We start from the raw sequence: 20,819 nt of genomic DNA on the forward strand, positions 1-20,819 counted from the left end.
TTCTATCCCAGATTTTTGGTCTGTATCCAAATCAAAATCTGATTTATAGCCTTATCAAAGCCGGAAAGTTAAGATAGATTAACATAAATGAAAATTATTGCACAAAGAAAGAAATATCTGAATGATTTTTAGGCAAATAACAGAGAAACCCACACTCAGCTCACTGTTGGCTTGTCTGTGAACACCACCCTGTCGTGGTGGGATTTGACCGCTTGGAGGCGCCCGACTCATGTTGTGAGGAAGAACGGATCCCGGGGAGGGAAAAGTGGACTCGGGAAAGACATTTCTCTCCTGAACTGTTTACCCTGACGTCAGTTTGCAGAACTAGCTCTGCCCTGTCTCCCCGAGTGTCTCCGAAACTCCAGTCCGTCTGAAAACTGGAGGAATAGATGCGCTCCGTTTCGCTGCCGCCTTCCCGGGACCTCGCGGAGTGAATGAAATGACTTCTGCTCATTTAAAGTGGACTAAAACATCTTCACGATGAACACCTGCGCCATTCTGCTGCTTTTAAGTGTCCAGATCTACGCCGATGGCATCGACGGGCCAACAGGTAAGGCTGATGCTTGTCATGATTCCCACAAACGCAGCAGGGAAGTTTTCACGTGCGAAAGAAACTTCATTTAGAGGAAAAGCGAAGCGGGTTTGGTGAAGATTTCAACTTTGCACGCATGTTCCTCAAACACCCTTCTGCGTCTGTCTGCAGCCTCTTTTTTGTTTTCATTTGTTCGACTTGTTAATAGGACAACATTAGCCCTCCAGTAAACACTGATCTGGTAAATTCAGACATTTAGGTCTTTTTAAAGGCTCTGGAAAATGTCGTTTATTTTGGAATGAGCCTGAACGCGCTGGGCAAAGCGCTCATTTCACCAAAACAACACGGTTCTCTGCACTTGGCTGGCTCTGATGTCTGTTATCACTCACACAGTCAGGTAGACTCAGCAGTGGGAAAAGTTGGTCCATTCAGAACGGAAGAGGGAGACAATCCTAATGGAATAACAAGCTCTGACAACATTTAAATTAATATTTGTGCGTGAATCCTCCTCAGACATCCATCTGATCTCATCAGGAGACTAAACACATGAAGCCAGGCAGCATGGCTAATCCTGGAGTTGATGGGTTGATAAAAGTTTACATTGGGATGGGGTTCGTGACATTCGTTGCAGTGATCATTGATTGTGCAGACCAAAATCCCAGCCGCCCTGTGGGAGAGTTGTTGGATCGATCCTGAAAGCTGCAGGATTTTTCTCCCTATAGGTGAGCAGCAGCTTCTAGTTGTCAGGTTATTTTTTGGGATTTAAGATCTCCTTGTTCTGTCTGGTGGGCGAGCTTTTCATTCAGATTCAGGATCAAATGATGCTTTTTCAGATTTCCCTCTGCTCATGTCTGCAGCCAACCTGGGGAGATGGATGCACCAAAACCCGGTCTGTTAGTCAGAATCAGACAATATTCTGTAGAAAAGGCTCAAAATAGTGATTGGCTAGTCTGAAGCTGAACCTGGTTTGCCTACCTTTGTATAAACCAGCCAACGTCTGAGAGCGAGAGCGGGGGATCGGCCCTCAAAACCAGAATCAGTGCATCTCCTAAAGGCAGTGGTTAAAATAAAAAAATGTTTTACAAGAATCCCATTCATTTAAATTCACGCATCAGCATGATTCTCCGAGTTTTGTGTACTGGCCCATGTGATCACGGTTTTGAATCTTTATAAAAATGCACTGATTGAAAATTTCAGGGCTGATACCAGTTTTTGATTCTTGTCTTGCTTCTCAGACTGGCTCATAGCAAATTTTCACCAATTCCGGTTGACCTCAAAGTACCCGAATAAACACAAAACCTAAAAAAATCTGATTCACGTGAAAGCTATGAGATTCTAGAAGTAGAAAGGTCATCTCTAACTATGAATCAACACTTTGCAACAGCGAGTTCACAGATCAGGAAAAATATCAGATTATTATTCATAGCTGCATATCAGTGGAGCATTCATGGCCCCAACACACTCACCTGTGAACACACACACTTCAGTGAAACCAACCATGTGATACTCTGATCAGCACCTGTCCAAGGAGATCCGCTCAACAGGACTCCATCCAACACTTCAGTGTCATAATAAATACAAGTGTTCGATGTATAAATTCAAGCTGTGTGTGTGTGTGTGTGTGTGTGTGTGTGTGTGTGTGTGTGTGTGTGTGTGTGTGTGTGTGTTGGAGCTGAATGGAGCCCATCATTAAGAGGAACAGGGTGAGACATTTGACAGATTAAATCACACACAGGTAATTAAAAGAGCTGAATGGAACAGCAACACTCCGCTACGCAGCGCTCACCAAAAAAACGTACATGCTGTCGGCTTTTCTGTTTGCTAACCGGGGTGTCGCGAGCCTTTGCATACAGAGCTTTTGCCCTCCCCGTTAGCTGCTGATCATAAACACAGGAAGGTGTTGCCCCCCATCCTCCACAACCTGATCAACATGGATGCAAATAAAATGAATGCCTCCTGTGCTGTGATTGTTCGAAGGCTCATTACAACAATAAGGAATTTGCAATCCACCAGGAATTCTTCGACCCTTTTTTCTCCATCTGATCTAATCCATTTATTCTGTAACCAGCGGGGCACGGCTGTCCCTGCTCAGCTGGGAGACACAGAAACTCTTTCCTGTGTGAGACTGGCTGCACGGTGGCTGATAAAACACACAAACACCATCATATTTGCTCAGGCGAAGAGGTTATGAACATCCAGTTTCCAGGTTCAGCCCGCAATCAGACCCTCCTGGGAATTATTCACGTTTACTTGTGAAGGCTGTTGACTGAGTGCTATATTTACCTCATGTCTCATTTCCAAATTTGGTCTAAATTTGAGTATTTTTACTCATCTGAGTGAATGGGAAAACACTTGGATCAGGATTAAAGGGTTGTGTGTGTGTGTTGGGTGGGTGGGGGGCCGAGCGAGGGACTGGAATGACTAATACTTTAGGACTTTTGGTTTGGACTGCATAAACATCAGGATCTGTAAGAGGAAACATGATCCCGAGCCACGAGCGCGTAAGAGGGAAACAAAATCTAATAATCATTGGCCTAATGGAGCAAAAATGACACAAATGGGTTCTTAAATGTAAAAAAGTATAGAGGATTAAGATGTTGTGCTTTACAAACGAAGCAAAACAAGATACAATTAGGATATTTATGAATACATGAAAGTGGCCTGGTGCCTTTTGAGAGTTTTAAAATAAGATCATCTTACATTAAGAAATGATGAAATTATAGCCTTGTTGTTCTTGAAAATAACACACTGAATGAGTCTAATCCAGTAGGACACCAAAGCTTAACTCCATAGATTTAAAATCAACTACATTAACACCCTTTTTATGCCGTTACTCAAGATCAGTTGGCAGTAGCAGTCCTCTTTAAAGGTTGGGTATGAGAAGTTTAGGAGCTCTTTTGGCCATATTGCTTTTAATGCGCTTCACATACCAATAGCAGCCAATACATTTAATGTTTAGTTAAAAAATAATAATTGTCATCCCCTCTGAAACGTACAATCCTAGATAAACCTCATCAAATCATTGTAGGTGTTGCATTCTTAATGATTGGATATTAACTCATCCATCAAACTGTTTCTCTGACTCTTCCTCCCCACCCTCATCACATACCCCTCAATGCACACGAATCACCTATTTTCAGCTCTGAAGAGCTAAGGAGGAAGTGGATGTCATTTAAGAAGTTGATTTACATGTTCTGTTGAGTCTGGTTCTGTTCTTGTTGGGAAACTTTTGGGTGACGGACCTGTTGTCTGTGATTGCAATCTGTCCATTGTCGGCTGGCAGAGCCGTCTGTCAGTCTGTGTTACGTGTGTGTGTGTGGAGCTGTCCGAAAGGGGAGCGTGGGTCTTAGGAGGTTCAGGTTCTGGATGTTTTGACATGTAATTTGTGAGGTTTCGCCAGATTGTTGGTGGCACTGAACTGCTGTAATTTTAAAGCTAAGAATAAACTAAGAAGGCACAAAACGGCCTTGTTTTAAACCTTTAGAATACCACACTGTATGAGCCAAGTTGTGATGTGATTATGTAGGTGTGTAACATTAGGAACTGTGGCAGAAAATGTGTCAAAAATGGGACAAAAACATAAAACTTAACCCTTGAGCAAGCATTGTGCATTCTATGCTTCAGCGGTATGCAAATTTTAATACCATCTAGCTTCCTCCACGTGTTACCATGGTGTACGGTATTACAGGGACTAATTAAAAAATGGTGACGTAAGCCTCAAGTGGAATTACCAAGCTGTGTGTTGGGACCCTCACCGTTACAAAACTAACAAGCACTCAACAACAACATAACACACATAATATTAACATCTTTTTAAAAACGTAGCTTTTTCGCATGAAAAACCAGCATGTTTACTTGTTCCGACTTCAACCTCCGACTGCTGCAAACCCTCTCCGATGAGCTTGTGGCACCGACATACGGGTACTTTGGAGCTAGTCGTGACATCTGGGGAAGGCTGGCAGCTTATTTTTCACCAGAAAAGTGTTTTGTTGTCTTTTAATAACAGGCTCCAGACAGAAAGGTGCTATTTCAGCTACGGTTCGCTCCTCTCTGGTTCCGACGGAGCGTGACTCTTTCGTGGTCATCTTTTGCGTGCATAAATGACCTCATCAGTGTTTAGCGGCTATCTTTTTAAGTTTCCTTTGAACCTGCAGAATACTCCCAAACTGCAGAAGTTCTGTTGTTTTTAGACACCAGTCAGCTGACGCGCGAGCTGCCATTTTTCTTTTGGCGCGCCGTCCTCCACGCTGTCACGTGATGACATCACGTTCATGAACTTTATAGAAAGTCTCGAAAAAATTGGACAAAATATTTTAAACTATTTAAGTCAAACAGAAAATTCAATCACGCTCCTGTTTTATACATTAAATTACTTTTATTCATCTTTTTTATATATTTGGGCTTTATTTTTTTAATCCTCGTCTCCTACATGAACAGTTTTTTTATGACGTATTAGAAGTGACACCGTTGCTATTTTTTATCACTGGCTGTATACGGTAATACGGTAATACCGCCCTGAAGGCGTGGCTTGGGGGGAGTATGGAGAAAAGGGGCTGGACCTTTGAATTCTGCAAGACAACTATGCAACCTTCCATTTTAACTGAAGATGTTCATCCAATGATCATTTTCTGAAAGAGTCATTAAAATCCTTTCACAGACCAAATCATGACCGCATTTAGCTAAATGGCGACAGGCAATAAAAGCACTGGATAGTTAGAGGATGCTGAGAAATTGTGTCGGTAGGGTTGGGCATCGAGCATCGATTGGAACCGGTTCCAACTGTTCATTTTTCCCGGAATCGTTCAAAGTTTTTATTTTGATTCCTAGTAAGCTGACGGAAGAGGAATCAGCGGCCGATCTCCATGAAAAATAAACGTGATCTGCTGGTGTGATCTACGCTTCTCAGAGCTGATCACACCAGCTGTCTGTGTGCAACACCGAGTCCCCCCACCCGGCACGCAGCGGCCAGATATAAACAAACATGTCTGCCGAACTTTTACTCCGTAATTAGGGCTGCAACTAACGATTATTTTCATAATCGATTAATCTGTCGATAATTTTTTCGATTAATCGATTTATCGGTTTGTTATTGTTTAGCTATTTAACCTATACACGTGATGGATGCATTTCAGTTAAGAAAAAAAACAAGAGAATTGTGCAGTTGACTGCAATCTATTTTATTGCACATGAACACAGTCAGCAGTATAAAATGAGCTAAACAGTGCAAAATATCAGTCCAGAATAATTTTTTAGCATTAGCTGGAAGCCTGCTCCTTCCACCATGGATAGTGGCCTCATGTCTTTTACCAGCATGTTTAGAATAGAGTTTGTAAGTGGTATGAATTGCTGGGGGGTGTCTTGTTCCCCATGTAGTTGTCCATCGTTGCTTGTTTTTTTTCTGCATAAGAAACACAAATAGACTGAAATAAGTACACATATAAAATAAAGCAGCACACACACTACAACACTAAATCAATATATTATTTGAATTAATTAACAATATACAGTGATCATTTATTTTGAGGGTTACGTTCTACAAAATAGCCCGCAACAGGAGATATTCAGAAAAAAAGTCAAATTTTTTTACTATTAAAAAGCTCTAAGTAAGAAGCTCATGAGGTTTTTACTTTGAGTCGGGAGTGTTTAAATTAGCTAGAGAAATGTGAAAAATGTTTATTTTGTGTAATACTGTTTAAGAAACATGATAAAAATGTGTTGTGAGGCGTTTTACAGCGTTAGTTAGTAAAACAGCCTTTTAATAGTAAAAAAATGACTTTTTCTGAATTTCTCCTATATTTAAAAATTGAAAGCGTACAACTATGCCGCGTTATAATCACCTGGACACAGCTCGTCTGTATATTTTTCACCGCGGAGTTGTCCTTTTTTGAATGAGGAACATAGTTATGGGTTTGTGCCGTTTTTCTCTTAACGAGAACATTCTTATAAACAGACGTGCTGAATTTGGCAAGCACATGATTCACAACACGGAGGAGATTCACGATTGCATTTAGTCAATCAGAAGTAGAACACCGTAGACTGACGCGGCAAAAAAACATGTTTAACATCCACTATAACAAACTCAACTAAAACACTAAGTCCAGCTTGTTTATTTTCTGTTACTTACCGGGCTGGCTCTTCCAAATGACGGCTCACTTGACCGCGGTGCTCTTCCTCTGCTGCATCTGCCCCCACATGCTTTCGTCTCAAATGTTCACTTAGGGACGTCGTGCTTCCGTGCCATGCTAGATGGTTTTTGTATATTTTGCAGGTCACCTGTCTTTTCAAGGCATCTAGAGTGAAGTGCTCCCATACTCGTGAGGTTTTTGTCCAGGGTTTCTCTTCAGTTTTGTCGCTTCTATTTTTCTTCCGTATTTCCTCTTTCCATGCTTTTCGTTCTTTTTTTAAAGAAGCCGGCAGCTGTCGGCGAAACCGTAGCTACAAACAGGTAAACAAAACTGTTTCTGTGTTTAAAAAAGAACGAAAGCATGGATTTACAAAGACACAGCAAGAACACACCTAAGAAGTATTTCCTCTTGTTCCGCCATCTCTCACAGCAAGATGAGCGTCGGTAACGTGATACGTCATGAAAACCGAGGGCACTCATTGGCTCGTTTCTTCTTCTACGGCTCCACTGGTAGATCAGTGGCTCATTACTGCCACACACTGGCGGCAAATTTAACAGACTGTAACCGATGTCAGATTGTGGTAAAAATAGACTTCATGTGGTAAAATATGATTATTAAACAACTAATCGATGACTAAAAAAGTTGTTAACTATTTTAATAATCGATTATAATCGATTAAATCGATTAGTTGTTTCAGCTCTATCCGTAATGCAAACTTTAACTCCTGCAGCGTAGAGGAAACGTGTTAAATACATCAACACGGTGGATTTAATAGAAGCTTTAAAGAACAAACTCTGGACGTTGTGAGGTGAGTTTGTCTCACTGCAGAAATAAAAACACACACGGAGCGTCAGCAGTCAGACGCAGCCAGCTACAGTTTCACTTCCTGTTCTGACTGAATGCTGCTGCAGCATGGAGGTGTAGTTCTCCATCATCCTGGACATGATCATCCTGAGAGTTTTAGCTGAAAACAGCTGCACGTTTCTGGATATGTTGGAGACATTTAGCCTCTCATCCCAGAGGCTGCTTCCAGACTTTGGTTGTGGTCAGAAACAAACACACTGGTTGTGCTGCAAGTCGTCCTCTTTTTGTTCTCCAAAACATGTTTTTGTCAAGATGAAGGTGATGTTGTTGTTTATAGAATTAAAATTCATGTTGAAGTTAAGATTATTTCACCAAGTAGGACCTGTGGTTAGCTGGCTCATTTAAAACATGTCACATCTTGAAAGAATCTGAATCGGGAATTGATAGGAACCGGAATCGAAACGAGGAATCGGAATCGATCAAAATCAAACGATGCCCAACCCTACTTACAGGAGGACAAATGATTGAATCACACGTCTAAAACTGTTAGTGTACTCTTCAGATCCACACCGATTTATTATATTAGTGAACCAATTGAGATGTTTTTCCCTGAGAAGAAATGTTATTAAAGCCACATTATTCATGTCACGGTGTCTTTCTGCTGATACCGGCTTCAAAGACTTCCTTAGATGTGTTCTCAGTAATAAGCATCTGACTCAAAAGAGTCAAACTCCAGATGTGTTTGTGCGTCAATCCAAGTGGGAGGGGGAGAAATCCCCCAAAGATTTAATGTTATTTATAAAATAATAGTTGTCTCTCACCAGAGAATTGCGTCAAATGCAGCAAGTACATAGAAGTGTTTTCCCGGCAGAGCCTGCCCACCATCTGTGGGCAGATTGGACTTAAACCAGACTCCTGAAAACACTGGTTGATTTCCATCTTTGTGGGGATCGCAGGCAGTAATTCAGGGGCAGATGGGAAACTTTTCATCCAGGAGAGGAGGAGGAGGAGGGGGAAGGATGTCTGAGAGGGAAGATGAGAGGGGCAGAGTTATGTTTTTGTTTTCAGCTGAGCCCACAGCAGGCCGAGCTTGTGTGCCGTGGCCCGTTCTGCCTCCGTGTGTGTTAATAATGTTTATGAGACGAGCTCTGGCTCTGCAGCCTGTCTCTTCTGTGTCTAACTCGTGGCTCTGTGTGCAATAATGCCAGATCTCTATTGGCCTTTTTTCACCGGACTGAAAGAAATGCTCCCATTGTCTTTCTGTGTGTGTGTGTGTGTGTGTGTGTGTGTGTGTGTGTGTGTGTGTGTGTGTGTGTGTGTGTGTGTTCAAGGCATCCCACTTCCTGTCAAAATGCCACGACAGTTAATGTAAAATCATCCTGAGCCGGACTCATTCCTCATTTTGGTTGCGGTGCATTTAGGGTTTGCTCTGTGCTGACGGTGCTCTGCAGCTCGTATGAAGGTTGTGCTTAATTCATCCTGCTAAGCATTCTGCTGTTCCCGTTGTAATTATCACACGTGCAGCTCTGTTTATGAATTAGCTGCAACTTTTCTCCCGTCGGTCGTGGCTGACTGAGACAGTAGTTTGTTTGATGCCCTGAAAGGTGAAGCACAGAAAAAGCAAGATGCTGCAAAGATGGATTGTTTCTTCTACCGTTCAGCCTCAGCTCCTCCTGTGTGGGCTCACTTATATGAAGGCAACAGAGAGCGCTGAAAGGAAGCAGGAAAAAACGGCAGATTGCAGATAATTATGCGCGCCACTTATTTTCCTGTCAAGGTCTCGTTTTGTAAGTGTGCTATTAAAGGGTCAAGAATCAGGACAAAGACCAGCGAATCAACAAGAGAGAAATAAATAAAAAATAATAATTTTCCCTCTTAGAAAAGAGTTAAATGTCCATGAAATATATGACATGCAGGACCCTGAAAAATGACCATGGCAGCGCTCTCACAACGCTCTTTTCCATTACTGATCATTTGAAAAAGACCAATCTGTCGTTATTCTCAGTAATAATAAATAATGTAATAGTGTCCGCTGATGCCGGTTGGGCGACACGCCACTCATGGCAGTATTTAGACTTAGAACCATTGCCGTGGCAATAATCGCTGACAAAGTTGACAAGCTAATGTTATATTTCAGTTTGACGTGTTCATCGGTGAATTTCTTAGTTTAACGTCTCCGTTTTTTTCTCACTGTGAGTTTTCTTTGGTTAAACTTAAATTCAGGTTAAGTTTGGGCAACAACTGGGTTTACAGTTGAAAACCCTGAAAATGACAGTTTAGTAAAATAAAAATAAATAATAAATACAAATTGTAAAATAAACAAACTAGAAAGATGACAGCATTAGGACAGGTTGCGTTTTGACTAGAGGTCAACCAATACTGTTTTTTCTATTGCCGATACTGATGCTAATATGTGGGCAGCAGTAGCTCAGGAGGTAGAGCGTGTTGTAATTGGAAGGTTGCAGGTTCAATCCCGGCTCCCGACAGAGAATGCTGCTGTTGTGTCCTTGGGAAAGACACCTAAAGCTGGGCGTACACTGTGCGACTTTTTCACTCGTAGCACTCAGCTTAAGCTCAAACTGTACGACCTCCTCGCAGGGCACATCTCACGAGTCATGTGCTCACACTGTACGTTTGGTAGCAACACGTCGGACCTAAAAATGTGCTAAAAATAGCAGTTTTTACTCAACACGTCAGACTTTTTTGTCTTGTCTTGCCTGTTGTCCTTCGGGAGTGCTGCAGGAGGACACACAGGGATTTATAGGGGTTGGATGAGGAAAACGAAATAAAGAAAGTGAATCTGTGTTTTGTGATCAGTTTAATTTGACATGAACACGACAAACACGCTTTCTTGACAATCTTTGTGAGTAAAAAAACGTGTAGAAACAAAAACGAACAGCGTGTGTTATTAGGGAAATAGCGAGCGAGCGGCGTTGATGCATGATTGCGCATGCGCCGTGAGCGGTTCTGATACTTTTTGGGTCGCAGCTGCTCGCAGCGCCGCTTCAACAGTGCGATACCCTCACGAGGGACGAGCGAAATATTAAACACGCCAGAAGTCCGTGCGACCTCACGACTGCTGATCGGCAGCTGGTCACGTGGTGTTAATCGCCTCTCGTAACCCCCTGTACACTACACGACGCTCAGCGCAAAACTCGCCCCGATCTCGTGGATTCTCGCACGAGTGGAAAATCGGCTCAAAAAAGTGAAAAAGTTGCACAGTGTACGCCTGGCTTAACCCGCCTTGCCTGCTGGTGGTGGTCAGAGGGACCGGCGGTGCCAGTGTTCGGCAGTCTTGCTTCCTCTAGTGCGCCCCACGGCAGCTGTGGCTACATCGTAGCTCATCACCACCAGTCTGTAAATGTGTGGATGACTGTGTTGTGAAGCACTTGGGGGAGGGGCTTCTACAAATACCACATGGAGATCACGGTCAGCCGATGGCCGTTATTTGCTGCCATTTCTTTAGGTTGATTTTCATGGCTGATATCTAGATGATTTCCACCTCCCTTTCATGCTAAAATGTCACTAATGACATCAGTTGATGCACAGAAGTTCTGAAGCTGAAACAGTTTTTGAACTCTGGATTTGACAAACTGTTTAATCTTAGTGTTGTGCACTGCCCAGTGTTAAAATCTAACTAAAATTAATCAGACAAACCAAATATTGTTTAAAACTGATATGTGAAGACATTTTTGTTAAAACAAAATGTTATGGCATTTATTAACAACTGCTATTCAGTAAATGTAAATTTGATTATTGGAATTCTGCAGCAGCAACGTGGATGTGCCTGATTTTAAATCGGCTTTACTAAGAAGGTGTATCGATGCCGATATATAAAAATGTCCATTATCGATGTATTGGCCTACCCCTAGTTTTGACCCACTAGAACTGTGTGGAAGAGTTTCTCTGTAGAGACCCCACCCTTTGTGATGATTCTGTCCCGTGTGCAGTAGTGGTTACGTGGCTGGTCAGAAGTTAATGAACAACTAATATTTCACGTGTTATAGAAGGCTTTTTGAAGGGATGAAGGCAGTTTGGAGGAATAGCAATTTGATATTGCCAGATTGATGAGCTAACAGCTAGTTCGAATGAGAAAATTAAAAATATTCACTCAAACTGTTTTAGAAACTTTAAACTACCACAAACTTTGTGTTCTACAGATAACTACAGAAAAATACAGTTCTAACTAGGAATATCAGATGCTGAACTGAAAGTGCTACAATTAGCTTTGTTGCTAATTTTTCGCTGATTATGTGATTGATCTGGATTAGTCTGGAGCCAGATTAAAGCTTGGCTTATTTTGCACGCTACGTTTGGGCATCGATATCTCAGTGCATGAGTGAACAATAGTCGGAGGTGAACGAGCTCAACATGCAGGATTTCCCCCAGAAAATGAGTAAAACCTGCGGCTTCGACCATGGGGGTGGGGGGGGGTTGCACGCGTTCCGCTGCTGGCGGGTGGGCAAGCGCTGAGGGAAACCCTGACATGACGCTTTTACCAAAGTGATGTACAATTTTTAACCTATAGGGCATGTTGTGATCTGTAGGGGAAACCGGAGTACCCGGAGTAAACAACGATCGATAACATTTTAGAGGTACTTTGTCACTTTGTTACATCTTTTCACATTTAAAATTCTGTAGCCCTTTAAAAATCGCGTTGATCACAGTCTTATACCCGTAGTGATGAGTTGGGACTGAAGCTCTGCTTAAAGTAAAAAGCTGAATGCTTAAAGATGCGCACATAACCTGACAAAATATTTTTTTATTAGTCCTCATTAGTTCATTCCTTTAGTTGCTGGTTTTGGTCACAGCTTTCAGGTGTAATTAAATCATTTCTTCACTGAGCCCGGCGTGGACCAGTTGGTGTATTTGTGTGTGAACACCGTGCTCTGTGATGTACAACATGAATGTTCTTAGCATATTTATGAAACTAGAGCTAATAAATATACAACGTGTGTGTGTGTGTGTGTGTGTGTGTGTGTGTGTGTGTGTGTGTGTGTAACAAGGAACCTGCACACTGAACCCTTACTCTGTAACAAGGTCCCAACGTGCTGGCTGACTCAGCCTGCTCTGACACGGATGCCACCTCAGTGGGATCTTCAGGGTTACTGTGACACCTTCCAGCGCCCTGGGAGAGACGCTGGGACTCTGGAGGTTTACAGTCTGTGGCCTCCACTGGCCTCTCTCTCTCTCTCTCTTGCTCTCTTTCTTTCCTTCTTCTTTTTATTTTTTCACTTCACTCCGCAGCGGCAGCCAGAGTGCAGGTTCCTCAGCTCCCTCAGCCAGGTGTTATTAAAGTGGTATTGATCTTTCGAATGCTGAGATGTCCATTTTACTTAAGGTTGATCAAAGTGGCATCCAGCCTGTGGTCTTCAAGTGTTATTTTGGTCTGGGAAGAAGTGCTTGCATGATGTAAGCGATGAAGTAGAAGAGGAAGGAGGGAGACACTTTTTCTGAAGTAGACCCTGATCTAGTGGACTGAGCTTTTATTATTACCGATGATGGAGTTGTAGTTAGGGTATCACTGATGGGCTTGTGTGTACGGACTGGATGTGATGGCTTAGCACCAGCACACAGACAGATGTGTAATTACCCAACAAAAAGCTCCGAGTGTTTAGTCTTTTCCTCCCGGGGGGTGGTGAGTTGCAGAAAGTGGGTCTACAAGACAGATGCTGCGAGTTCGGCACCTCATCCCCCTGCCCAGAGGAAAGAAAGCCTCCTGAGCAGGTTATATTTTGACCGCTGGCCGTGTTTCAGCTGTGTGTGTGTGTGTGTGTGAACACATTTACCAGCAGATTCCTCAGCCTCCTTGTGGAACTCGGTCTACACCGGGCTGGAGTCGAAGTTTGGGACTGCAGTGTTTGTTTGTGACCTATTGTTCAGCCTCGCCTCTATTTCTGAAAGGTCCTGTGAAATCCGAGCCACTGACACTCCTCTGCATGTCAAAACACTCTCTTCAGGATATTTCTTTCCTCCATGCGGGTGCGTTGGTGTCACGGTTGCCCTCCTATCTGCAGGAGTGATATTTCTGGTTTTTCCAGCCCCGTCTCTGAGCAGAAGCGTCTCCGGTCCGCAGACCCAGCCGTGAACCCAAACACTTAACCACTCTGCTGGTGCGTCTCCCGCTTGTTAAACTGTCAGCTTTTCATATAAACTTTTATCGGGACAGTGGAAATTGAAGAGCATGAAAGTGTAACAGAGCATTGATAATGTCTGCTGTGCTGACTAAGAGCAGCACTGTACTTCAGACTTGCCCAGCGGGGTTTATAAAGCCAAACTGCAGCCTTTTCCTTTTTAAGTGTCATATCTGTTCCGTTACAGCCTTTTTGAGTTGCTTTGATTGGATTTAGCCATTGAATTAAAGGCATTTTGCCTCTTTTAGCCTGCAGCCGATCCGTTGACGTCGCTGTGGCAGCTGCTGCTGCTGCCGGGCGACGGGTAGGTCACGGCCGCGGTGACAGACAGAGGCGGAAATGAGTCGGCCCTCTGATCTGAAACCTGTGGAGCTCGCATCACCTGTGTTTTTAAACGTAATTAGGAATAATGGTTTGCTTTAAGGGAGAATTCATGATGCTTTTATGTTCATCTGTAGTTTTAAGAGGAGGTATAAAGTGACTGACTCGAGCTGGAGTGGTGCCACTGCCAGGATGGGGATGTTGCATGTCATTTCATCACATTTCCATCTGGGTAAAGTTGCCTGAATTTTGGTGGAAAAACTGCGTTTTTATTATTTTTCTATCATTTCTGAATGAACGAAATCCTCAGACCAGCCGTGCTTTGCCCCAGAGTCTGACTTAAATGTAAATCAAAACAGTGGATCTGCACGGTGTGCCAGTTATCGCACACGTCAGCCTCTGACCTCCTGACGGACGGCTTAGACACTCTGTTCTGATTCTGGTGCTGAAGTGAGACAGGACAAAAGCAGAAGCATATTGATTTCTCCAACACAGCCCATCGCAGTCCGCCGAGTGAGCTCTTTCTTTGGAAACTCTCCCTTTTCCATTCTGCACGACCTCCCATCACAAGCCTTTGGCTGTGGCGCGTCACTTTTTCAGCGGTTCCTCGAGGGATTCTGGACACTTTTTCATTAAAAAAACACCCTTCCTCTTTTTTAACAGTTGTAAGACATTTCAGGGGCATCTAGTGCAATGAATTATTTCAGTATGCACATTTAAGCATTTCCTTTACATCCGCTTCGTAAAAAACATTCATTACTTCTTTGACAGGCTGGTTTAATTGCCTCAGGGCAGAAAAAAAGAGAATCTGTTTTTGCTGTCCACAAATGTGAGCCATTTCTGGTGAGACGTTAACAGAGAGAGAAATCTTCCAACCAAGAAAAGATAGACCCATTACCTGTGTGTGTGTGTGTGTGTGTGTTGCTCAGAAACACGTTCAGGATTTCCTTTACTGCCTGACTTTGATGTTTAGGAGTTTTAAAACAGACCTAGAAATGTAATCTTCCTCTCAGCTGAAGAGGAGCAGGCACTCTCCTGTCCTGTCCTTCATGAACAAGTGACCACTTTCCTGCCTGGTGTCCTTTAAAGACAGCTCATCGAGAGATTTCAAACACCTGATAGCACCTTTTAGCGACCACCTCTTCTGTGTAGCTCAGTTTGTTATCCAGCCTTCCGTAAAAGCAGATAGCTCAGCGTTTTTCTTTGTTTTCACCTCGTTTTATCTGCCCACTGCTGAAAGATCAGGGGTGTTTCTCAATGTCAAGGCGCCTTGCCTACCAAGGCAATGCCTTGCTTACGAGGACACTGTCCTTTCTTTGCCACTGAAATCGGTTAAATGGAACAGAGTTACATCAAGTGACAAGCTGCGGTCACGTCATGTGACACGTGAGGTAAAGTTGTATTTTGTAGAAGTTTCAATATATATATATGTATAACAAAGCTTTTATTTTATAAATACATACTTCATTATGTATTTATTGGTTAAATCAAATGTAGAAGCGAGTTAGTACCTGCTAGCCACCAAAGCTGCAGCTGTTAACTGCCCGGTAGCTACAATCAACATTTAAACAGGAAGTTTGCCCCAAAGTAGCTGCTGACTCCTGATTCGCCACCTTTTTGAAAAATACTGCGCTGTATTCTGGGAAATTTTTGACCGAGAGAAGGCACCAAGGCCCCTCGCATGCATGCTTGTTCAGTTAGCTAAACAGCAGACAAATGCAGGACAGACGCCTCTGTAGCATGAACACTGGAATGTGCCTTGGCGGTTCCTGATGATGCATCTCCTAGTAGGGATGTCGCGGTTGAGGAATTCCCCCTGCGGTGATTCAGGGTGGCTTAATATTGCGGTGTGCGATATTATTGCAGCCCTTTTTTTATTGCAGTACTATCTAAACATAATGCTTACACATTTAAAAAAGGTTAAAAATTGCCGTGCCTTCTTTTATAACACTTTACTGAATGCAGATCAAAGGGCAGTAACAACACAGATCGCAGTAACGTTTGTTTCTCCGACAGTCGGAGTCCGACTGAACTTAAAAACAACAAAATTCAGGAGAAGGTTAAACTTTTAAATGCAAATTTGGCTGCAGCATCTGACAAATAAGAAACAAATCCCCATTTTGTTTAGTTGTTTAAAATCAAGCATAAAAAATTACATGTACCGGGCGCACGCGCGCCGGGGGGGGGGGGGAGCGGGCGCACTATCATTTCACTTTCGCACACACGAATGACGGTGATATATAGCTCGGTCACGTCCTTGTTACCCACAAGGAAAACCAGCATGATAACCATATACGGTTTGAGAGAGGATCTGAGAGGGGTGGCAGCATTTCCAGCAACACTGAAAACCCTCTCGGATGGAGCGCTCGTTGCACTAACGCACACGTACTTGCGTGCGACTCTGGCGAGCAAAGGGAATCTCTCCCGGGTTGTTGCTCCACCATGTCAGGGGGGTTTCTTTAGGGTGGATGCATTCCTCCTGCAGGTAGCGAGTGAGCTCCAGCTCGGCTCAAACTCTCTTCGGGACGGTTGCAGAAGCAGTGCTTGTCCGGGACTTCAGTAGGTCTCCGAGCGTTTTTTTTTTTTTTTTTGCAGCTGGTGGCAGCTCTGTCTCGGCCAAGGACCCTGGCTGCGCAGCAGCTGACGTACTGAAAACCAAAGTGCTCCCAAAGGAGCGAAGTAACGTTTCGTTTTTATACCAGTGCAGCCATCCTTCTCAACATGCATCATTGAGTTGAACCAAGTTCAGTAATCGCGGTGGCCCATGATGCAGCGCGGTGGGCTTCTTCATATTGCGATATTTCATTTTTGCGGTTACCGCGACAGCCCTATCTCCTAGGCAACTGGGGCGGGACCAAGGCATCAAGGCGAGGTTCCTTGACATTGAGAAACACACCATGTTTTTTCCTGTGGCTGCGTGTTTCTCATGAGCTATGGGGCAGGTTTTAATAAATTAACTAATAAACTAATTACTACAAATTAATAACTTTTAGAGTTAACCCAAATTCAAGATGGCAGGGGCGGTTCTAGGCCAAATTTTCCAGTGGGGCCAGTATTTTTTCATGGGGGCGCAAGGAAACTAAGGGAAAAATTAGGGCAATGTCAAAATTCTTTTTTGTCATCGCCATATGACTAATTTTGTGCTTGTGTACAATTTTGCCAAAGGAAATTGATGTCAGGAAAATAAACTGTATTGCTTGCCTTCGTCTCTTAGCGTCTTTTCCGTTAGTCGTCCTCAAGAATTTCTTTGGGTGCCATTTAAACTATTTTTAATCTTTTATTCAAAAATCCACCGGGTAAACAGTTCTGTCCACAGAGTGTGCTGCACTCTAAAAGCTCAGTTTGAAACACTGCAGCGCATTAGTTCCCGTCTCAGAGGCAGCGCGGGGGGAAAAAATCCGATCTCTTCAGCACAGGGGCCATAACAGGGGCCAGGGCCAGTTCTATAGGAGCCCAGGCCCCTGTGGGCCCCTGTTTAAAACCGCCAATGCAAGATGGCCACCATAGCTAACAGAACTGAGCAAAATTAATTCCAGATCATTAAATTTGATGCTTTCATTTACATTAAACAGTTGAACTAAAACAATTCAGTGTCACGTGCTCTAGAGCCTACGGAGTTCTCCGAGGTGAATTTATGACGCTTTTCCTGCCAATCACGCAAAGCTGTCACTGAAAAGTGGCCTTTTTACAAACACATTCGATAGGTGATTCTTTAAATTCTGGGAAAAAGGAAAAGCTTTGCAAAAAATGCTGACAGCGCCACTGTAATGTGATCTACTGTAAATCTGCAGAGTCACTGCGCCTCTGCATACATGCGCCGGACGAGCCTTTTTACGGCTCCTTCTGTTGTTTTTGGCTTTCAGGTGTGAGGAACAAGCTTTTAGAGACATTTAGAAGAGTTATTTCAAACAGAAACCTTTGAGGGGGTTCAAACAGCAGGAAGCTTTTGCAGCCAAAGACCAGAGATGGTGGCTTTTATGTTATCGGAGAAATATGCAAGAATGTCCAGGCAGCCTACAGTGTGCCTTTAACAAAAAGCTTAATTCAAAACCACAAAGAGAGGATTGTAATTATTGCTTGGCTCCATTGTGTGTGTGTGTGTGTGTGTGTGTGCACGTTGGTGACAGCCTGGTGTGTTTTGCGAGCGTCTTAGAGCCAGACTGGTGATTGTTCCCTCCTGATTATATGTAAATATTTGCTGAACTCCTTTGGCCATTTTGAACTTCCATAAATCACAGCCGTGCAGACTATTATGGAGCTTTTGTTTGCTTTTTTCTTCTGCGATATGAAAATGCAAATGGATAAAAAGAAATTTGCACACAACCCATAGGACACAATCCCCTGATGATAAATGCATCGCTCTGCAGAGATCAAACAGTCGGGCTTTGTTGCAGGAACGAGCTTCGGAGGCAGGACACATTTAGAGGGAAGTGGTGGAGGACACAATGTGTCGGAGACCTTGGCGCACGTCGGCTGCGGCCTTTGTCTGTTCGGACCGCCGGGGTAATTAGGAATCAGCTTAGTCTGGGATTACAGTTGGAGGCAGGCTGATCACAGGGGAGAGGAGAAAAGCATTAGGAGAATGGTGGTTAATATGGGTATTACTGTGCTTAGCGGGGCTATCATGTGACATTAAGACAACTGACAATGGGAGCCTGTTGATGCTAAGATCTTCAGCTCTGGACTAATAGGCTTTACTGCAGATAGCTTTGTTTATCAGCTCTCCACCTTCCTCCTTTGGCTTCCTCTCAACACAAATTCAAACTTAGTGCCATTTGTCTTATCAGAAAAAATAAAAATGCTGTACATTTCCCTGGGGTATTTATGCAGAACGCAGACGTATTTACTTTACACAAGCACCTGCAAAATGAAGCATGCACGATTGTTCATTTCCCCGGTGAACGTGCACGTGGACCGATTCTGTGCCGTCTTTGGGATGTTTTTGTAATTAACGTTTTCATTAACCGAGTTAAAGAGCTGTAAAGCAGGACTAAAAGGACGACCCTCTTGGGTGCTCGTACTTTTCTAGATTAAAAACAAAAACACAAAGGCTCCAATGGACAGCCAACGTTAAGGGCGCGCACCACCACGGCTTGCTGCTTTGTTGTTGAGTCCAGCCTTCTTAATACAACCCGACGCTCGTAGTCTGTAGATCACCTCCATTCCTGGCGCCATTTGTTGCCCTTTGGATCGGATGTGGGAGCAGGCTGGCGTGGATAATGCAGGGAGACGATTTATCCAAACACAGAGAGCTTATATCAAATGCACCACCTAGTTTATCGCTTTACTCTCATTGTGAACGTCGCCGGTATCAGCTGCTTGTTGCTGTCGAAAAAAAACGAAACGCTGCTGCAGGTGCATGTTTTATCCCAATTATCAGCGTGTGACACGACAAAACAGTGCTTTGTTTTGACCTTATTGAGAGAGAGCAGGGAATTGTTTTCCAGAGTCTTAAAGAGCTAATCCCATCAGTGGGAACCGGGCTGCATGGAGGCCTAACTCAGTCACATCTGAGGTACGCTGCCAGAGAAAGGAAGATAGGAATGTGTTTGCCTGCCTAGCGCTGATTTATTCACCCTAACTGGAAAAGCAAAACGGAGGAAAATTCCTCTTTCCAGGCCCGTATTAAGGAGCTGATTTTGTGATCCCAGTGAGTCACCAGAAAGCAGGGGATGCTTTCTTGTTGGGATGCAGCAGTGGTTTGGAGAAAGGCAGTGGTTGACTTTCATTATAGAAGATGAATTGGTTTTGCCTCTCAGAGGAGGGTTTGCCGCTTCACTGGCTGTCTGTTGGCTTGGTTAGGCACATGTGCACCTGGGAGAAGGGGGCTCAGCCGGTGCCGAGGATTTATCCCAGTCCAGCGAGTCCCCGTGGCGCCACAAGCTCCTGTTTAAGGGTTTAAGAATGGTCTGCCTGTCTGGTGTTCTTTTTCCACAGAGATTAGGAAGGAAGATTTTCTCTTTAGTTCAAATAAATGTCTGTCAGTTTGGCTTAGAAGTTCACTTTGAACCAAAAGAGGAAGAATTGTGTGGAAAAATGTATTTAATTGAACCGTGGCGATCATTTGATAAACTTCGCTGATTGTTGAGTAAAGCTGATCTTTAAGTTATTGGCTTCACTTTTTGTATGACATGTTCATATTTTAGTGTTGGTTAAAGTTTTAGGAGATGAAAGCCAAAACTCTACCTATATTCTGGCGAGGGAGCTGTTCCTGATCTTTTTGTGCAAGTCTAAATCTTTATAAACTTGTTAAAAAAAATCTATAAGCAATTTATTCCCTCCCGATGTCATCCCAACACTCACTCTTTTTAGGGAAAGCCATTGTAGATTTGACATTATTTGCCTCGCAGTAATCGGTTAACATCTGCGTGTTTTTCTGGAAGGCTTTTATTGTGAAGCAGCTGCAGAAAGTGTTGAGTCTGAATTACAATGACAAAGCATCTGTTTTCTTACAGCTGCTGCTGTCGATTTCAACGAGTCTTTGGGATTCACTGCAGAGCCTTTTTTTTAGCCCTCCATAAACACCATAGTGGTTGTAAAAGTGTAATTTGTAAAAAATGTAACTTAATATTTTTAAATGACTAATTGAACTAGTAACTGTGAGTATTGGGAGATTTGTGCTGTTTATGACAATTGAATCAATAGAGCTCTGGGAGTTGACGTCACTTCTCCCGGCATGCAACAGTTCAAATCGAACCGGCACCATATTGGCAGGCAGAAGCTGGACTATTTGTTATTGTCAGAAAACTCAATCAAACGGGAAATATGGTAGATTCCTATTGTGCCCCAGGATGCAGAACAGACACGGACGACATAAGGAATGAGCCATCTACAGGATTCCCCAAGATCCGGAGCGTCGCAAACGTTGGATCATTGCAGTAAAACGCGCTAGTGACCGGGCTA

The 20,819-nt window shown here is 43.4% G+C and overlaps 1 protein-coding gene and 1 long non-coding RNA gene across 5 annotated transcripts in view; one reads left to right on the top strand and one right to left on the bottom strand.

Annotated features, from left to right (window-relative positions):
• The window catches only part of ptprub (protein tyrosine phosphatase receptor type Ub), a 337,198-nt gene continuing 316,379 nt past the window's right edge, over positions 1-20,819 (top strand). For all 4 annotated transcript variants that reach the window (XM_070551690.1, XM_070551691.1, XM_070551692.1 and 1 more), the window contains exon 1: positions 1-550. In XM_070551690.1, the coding sequence (XP_070407791.1) occupies positions 481-550 (70 nt within the window). In that variant the 5' untranslated portion in view covers positions 1-480. The remainder of the gene's footprint in view (positions 551-20,819) is intronic.
• Positions 5,686-7,650, bottom strand: LOC139070067 (uncharacterized). The gene is made up of 2 exons (XR_011520720.1): positions 6,657-7,650; positions 5,686-5,930 (listed from the first exon to the last, which is right to left on the bottom strand). It is a non-coding gene; the product is annotated as an uncharacterized lncRNA (long non-coding RNA).

The sequence above is a fragment of the Nothobranchius furzeri genome, chromosome 5, assembly GCF_043380555.1.
Source record: "Nothobranchius furzeri strain GRZ-AD chromosome 5, NfurGRZ-RIMD1, whole genome shotgun sequence".
Classification (NCBI taxonomy): domain Eukaryota; kingdom Metazoa; phylum Chordata; class Actinopteri; order Cyprinodontiformes; family Nothobranchiidae; genus Nothobranchius; species Nothobranchius furzeri.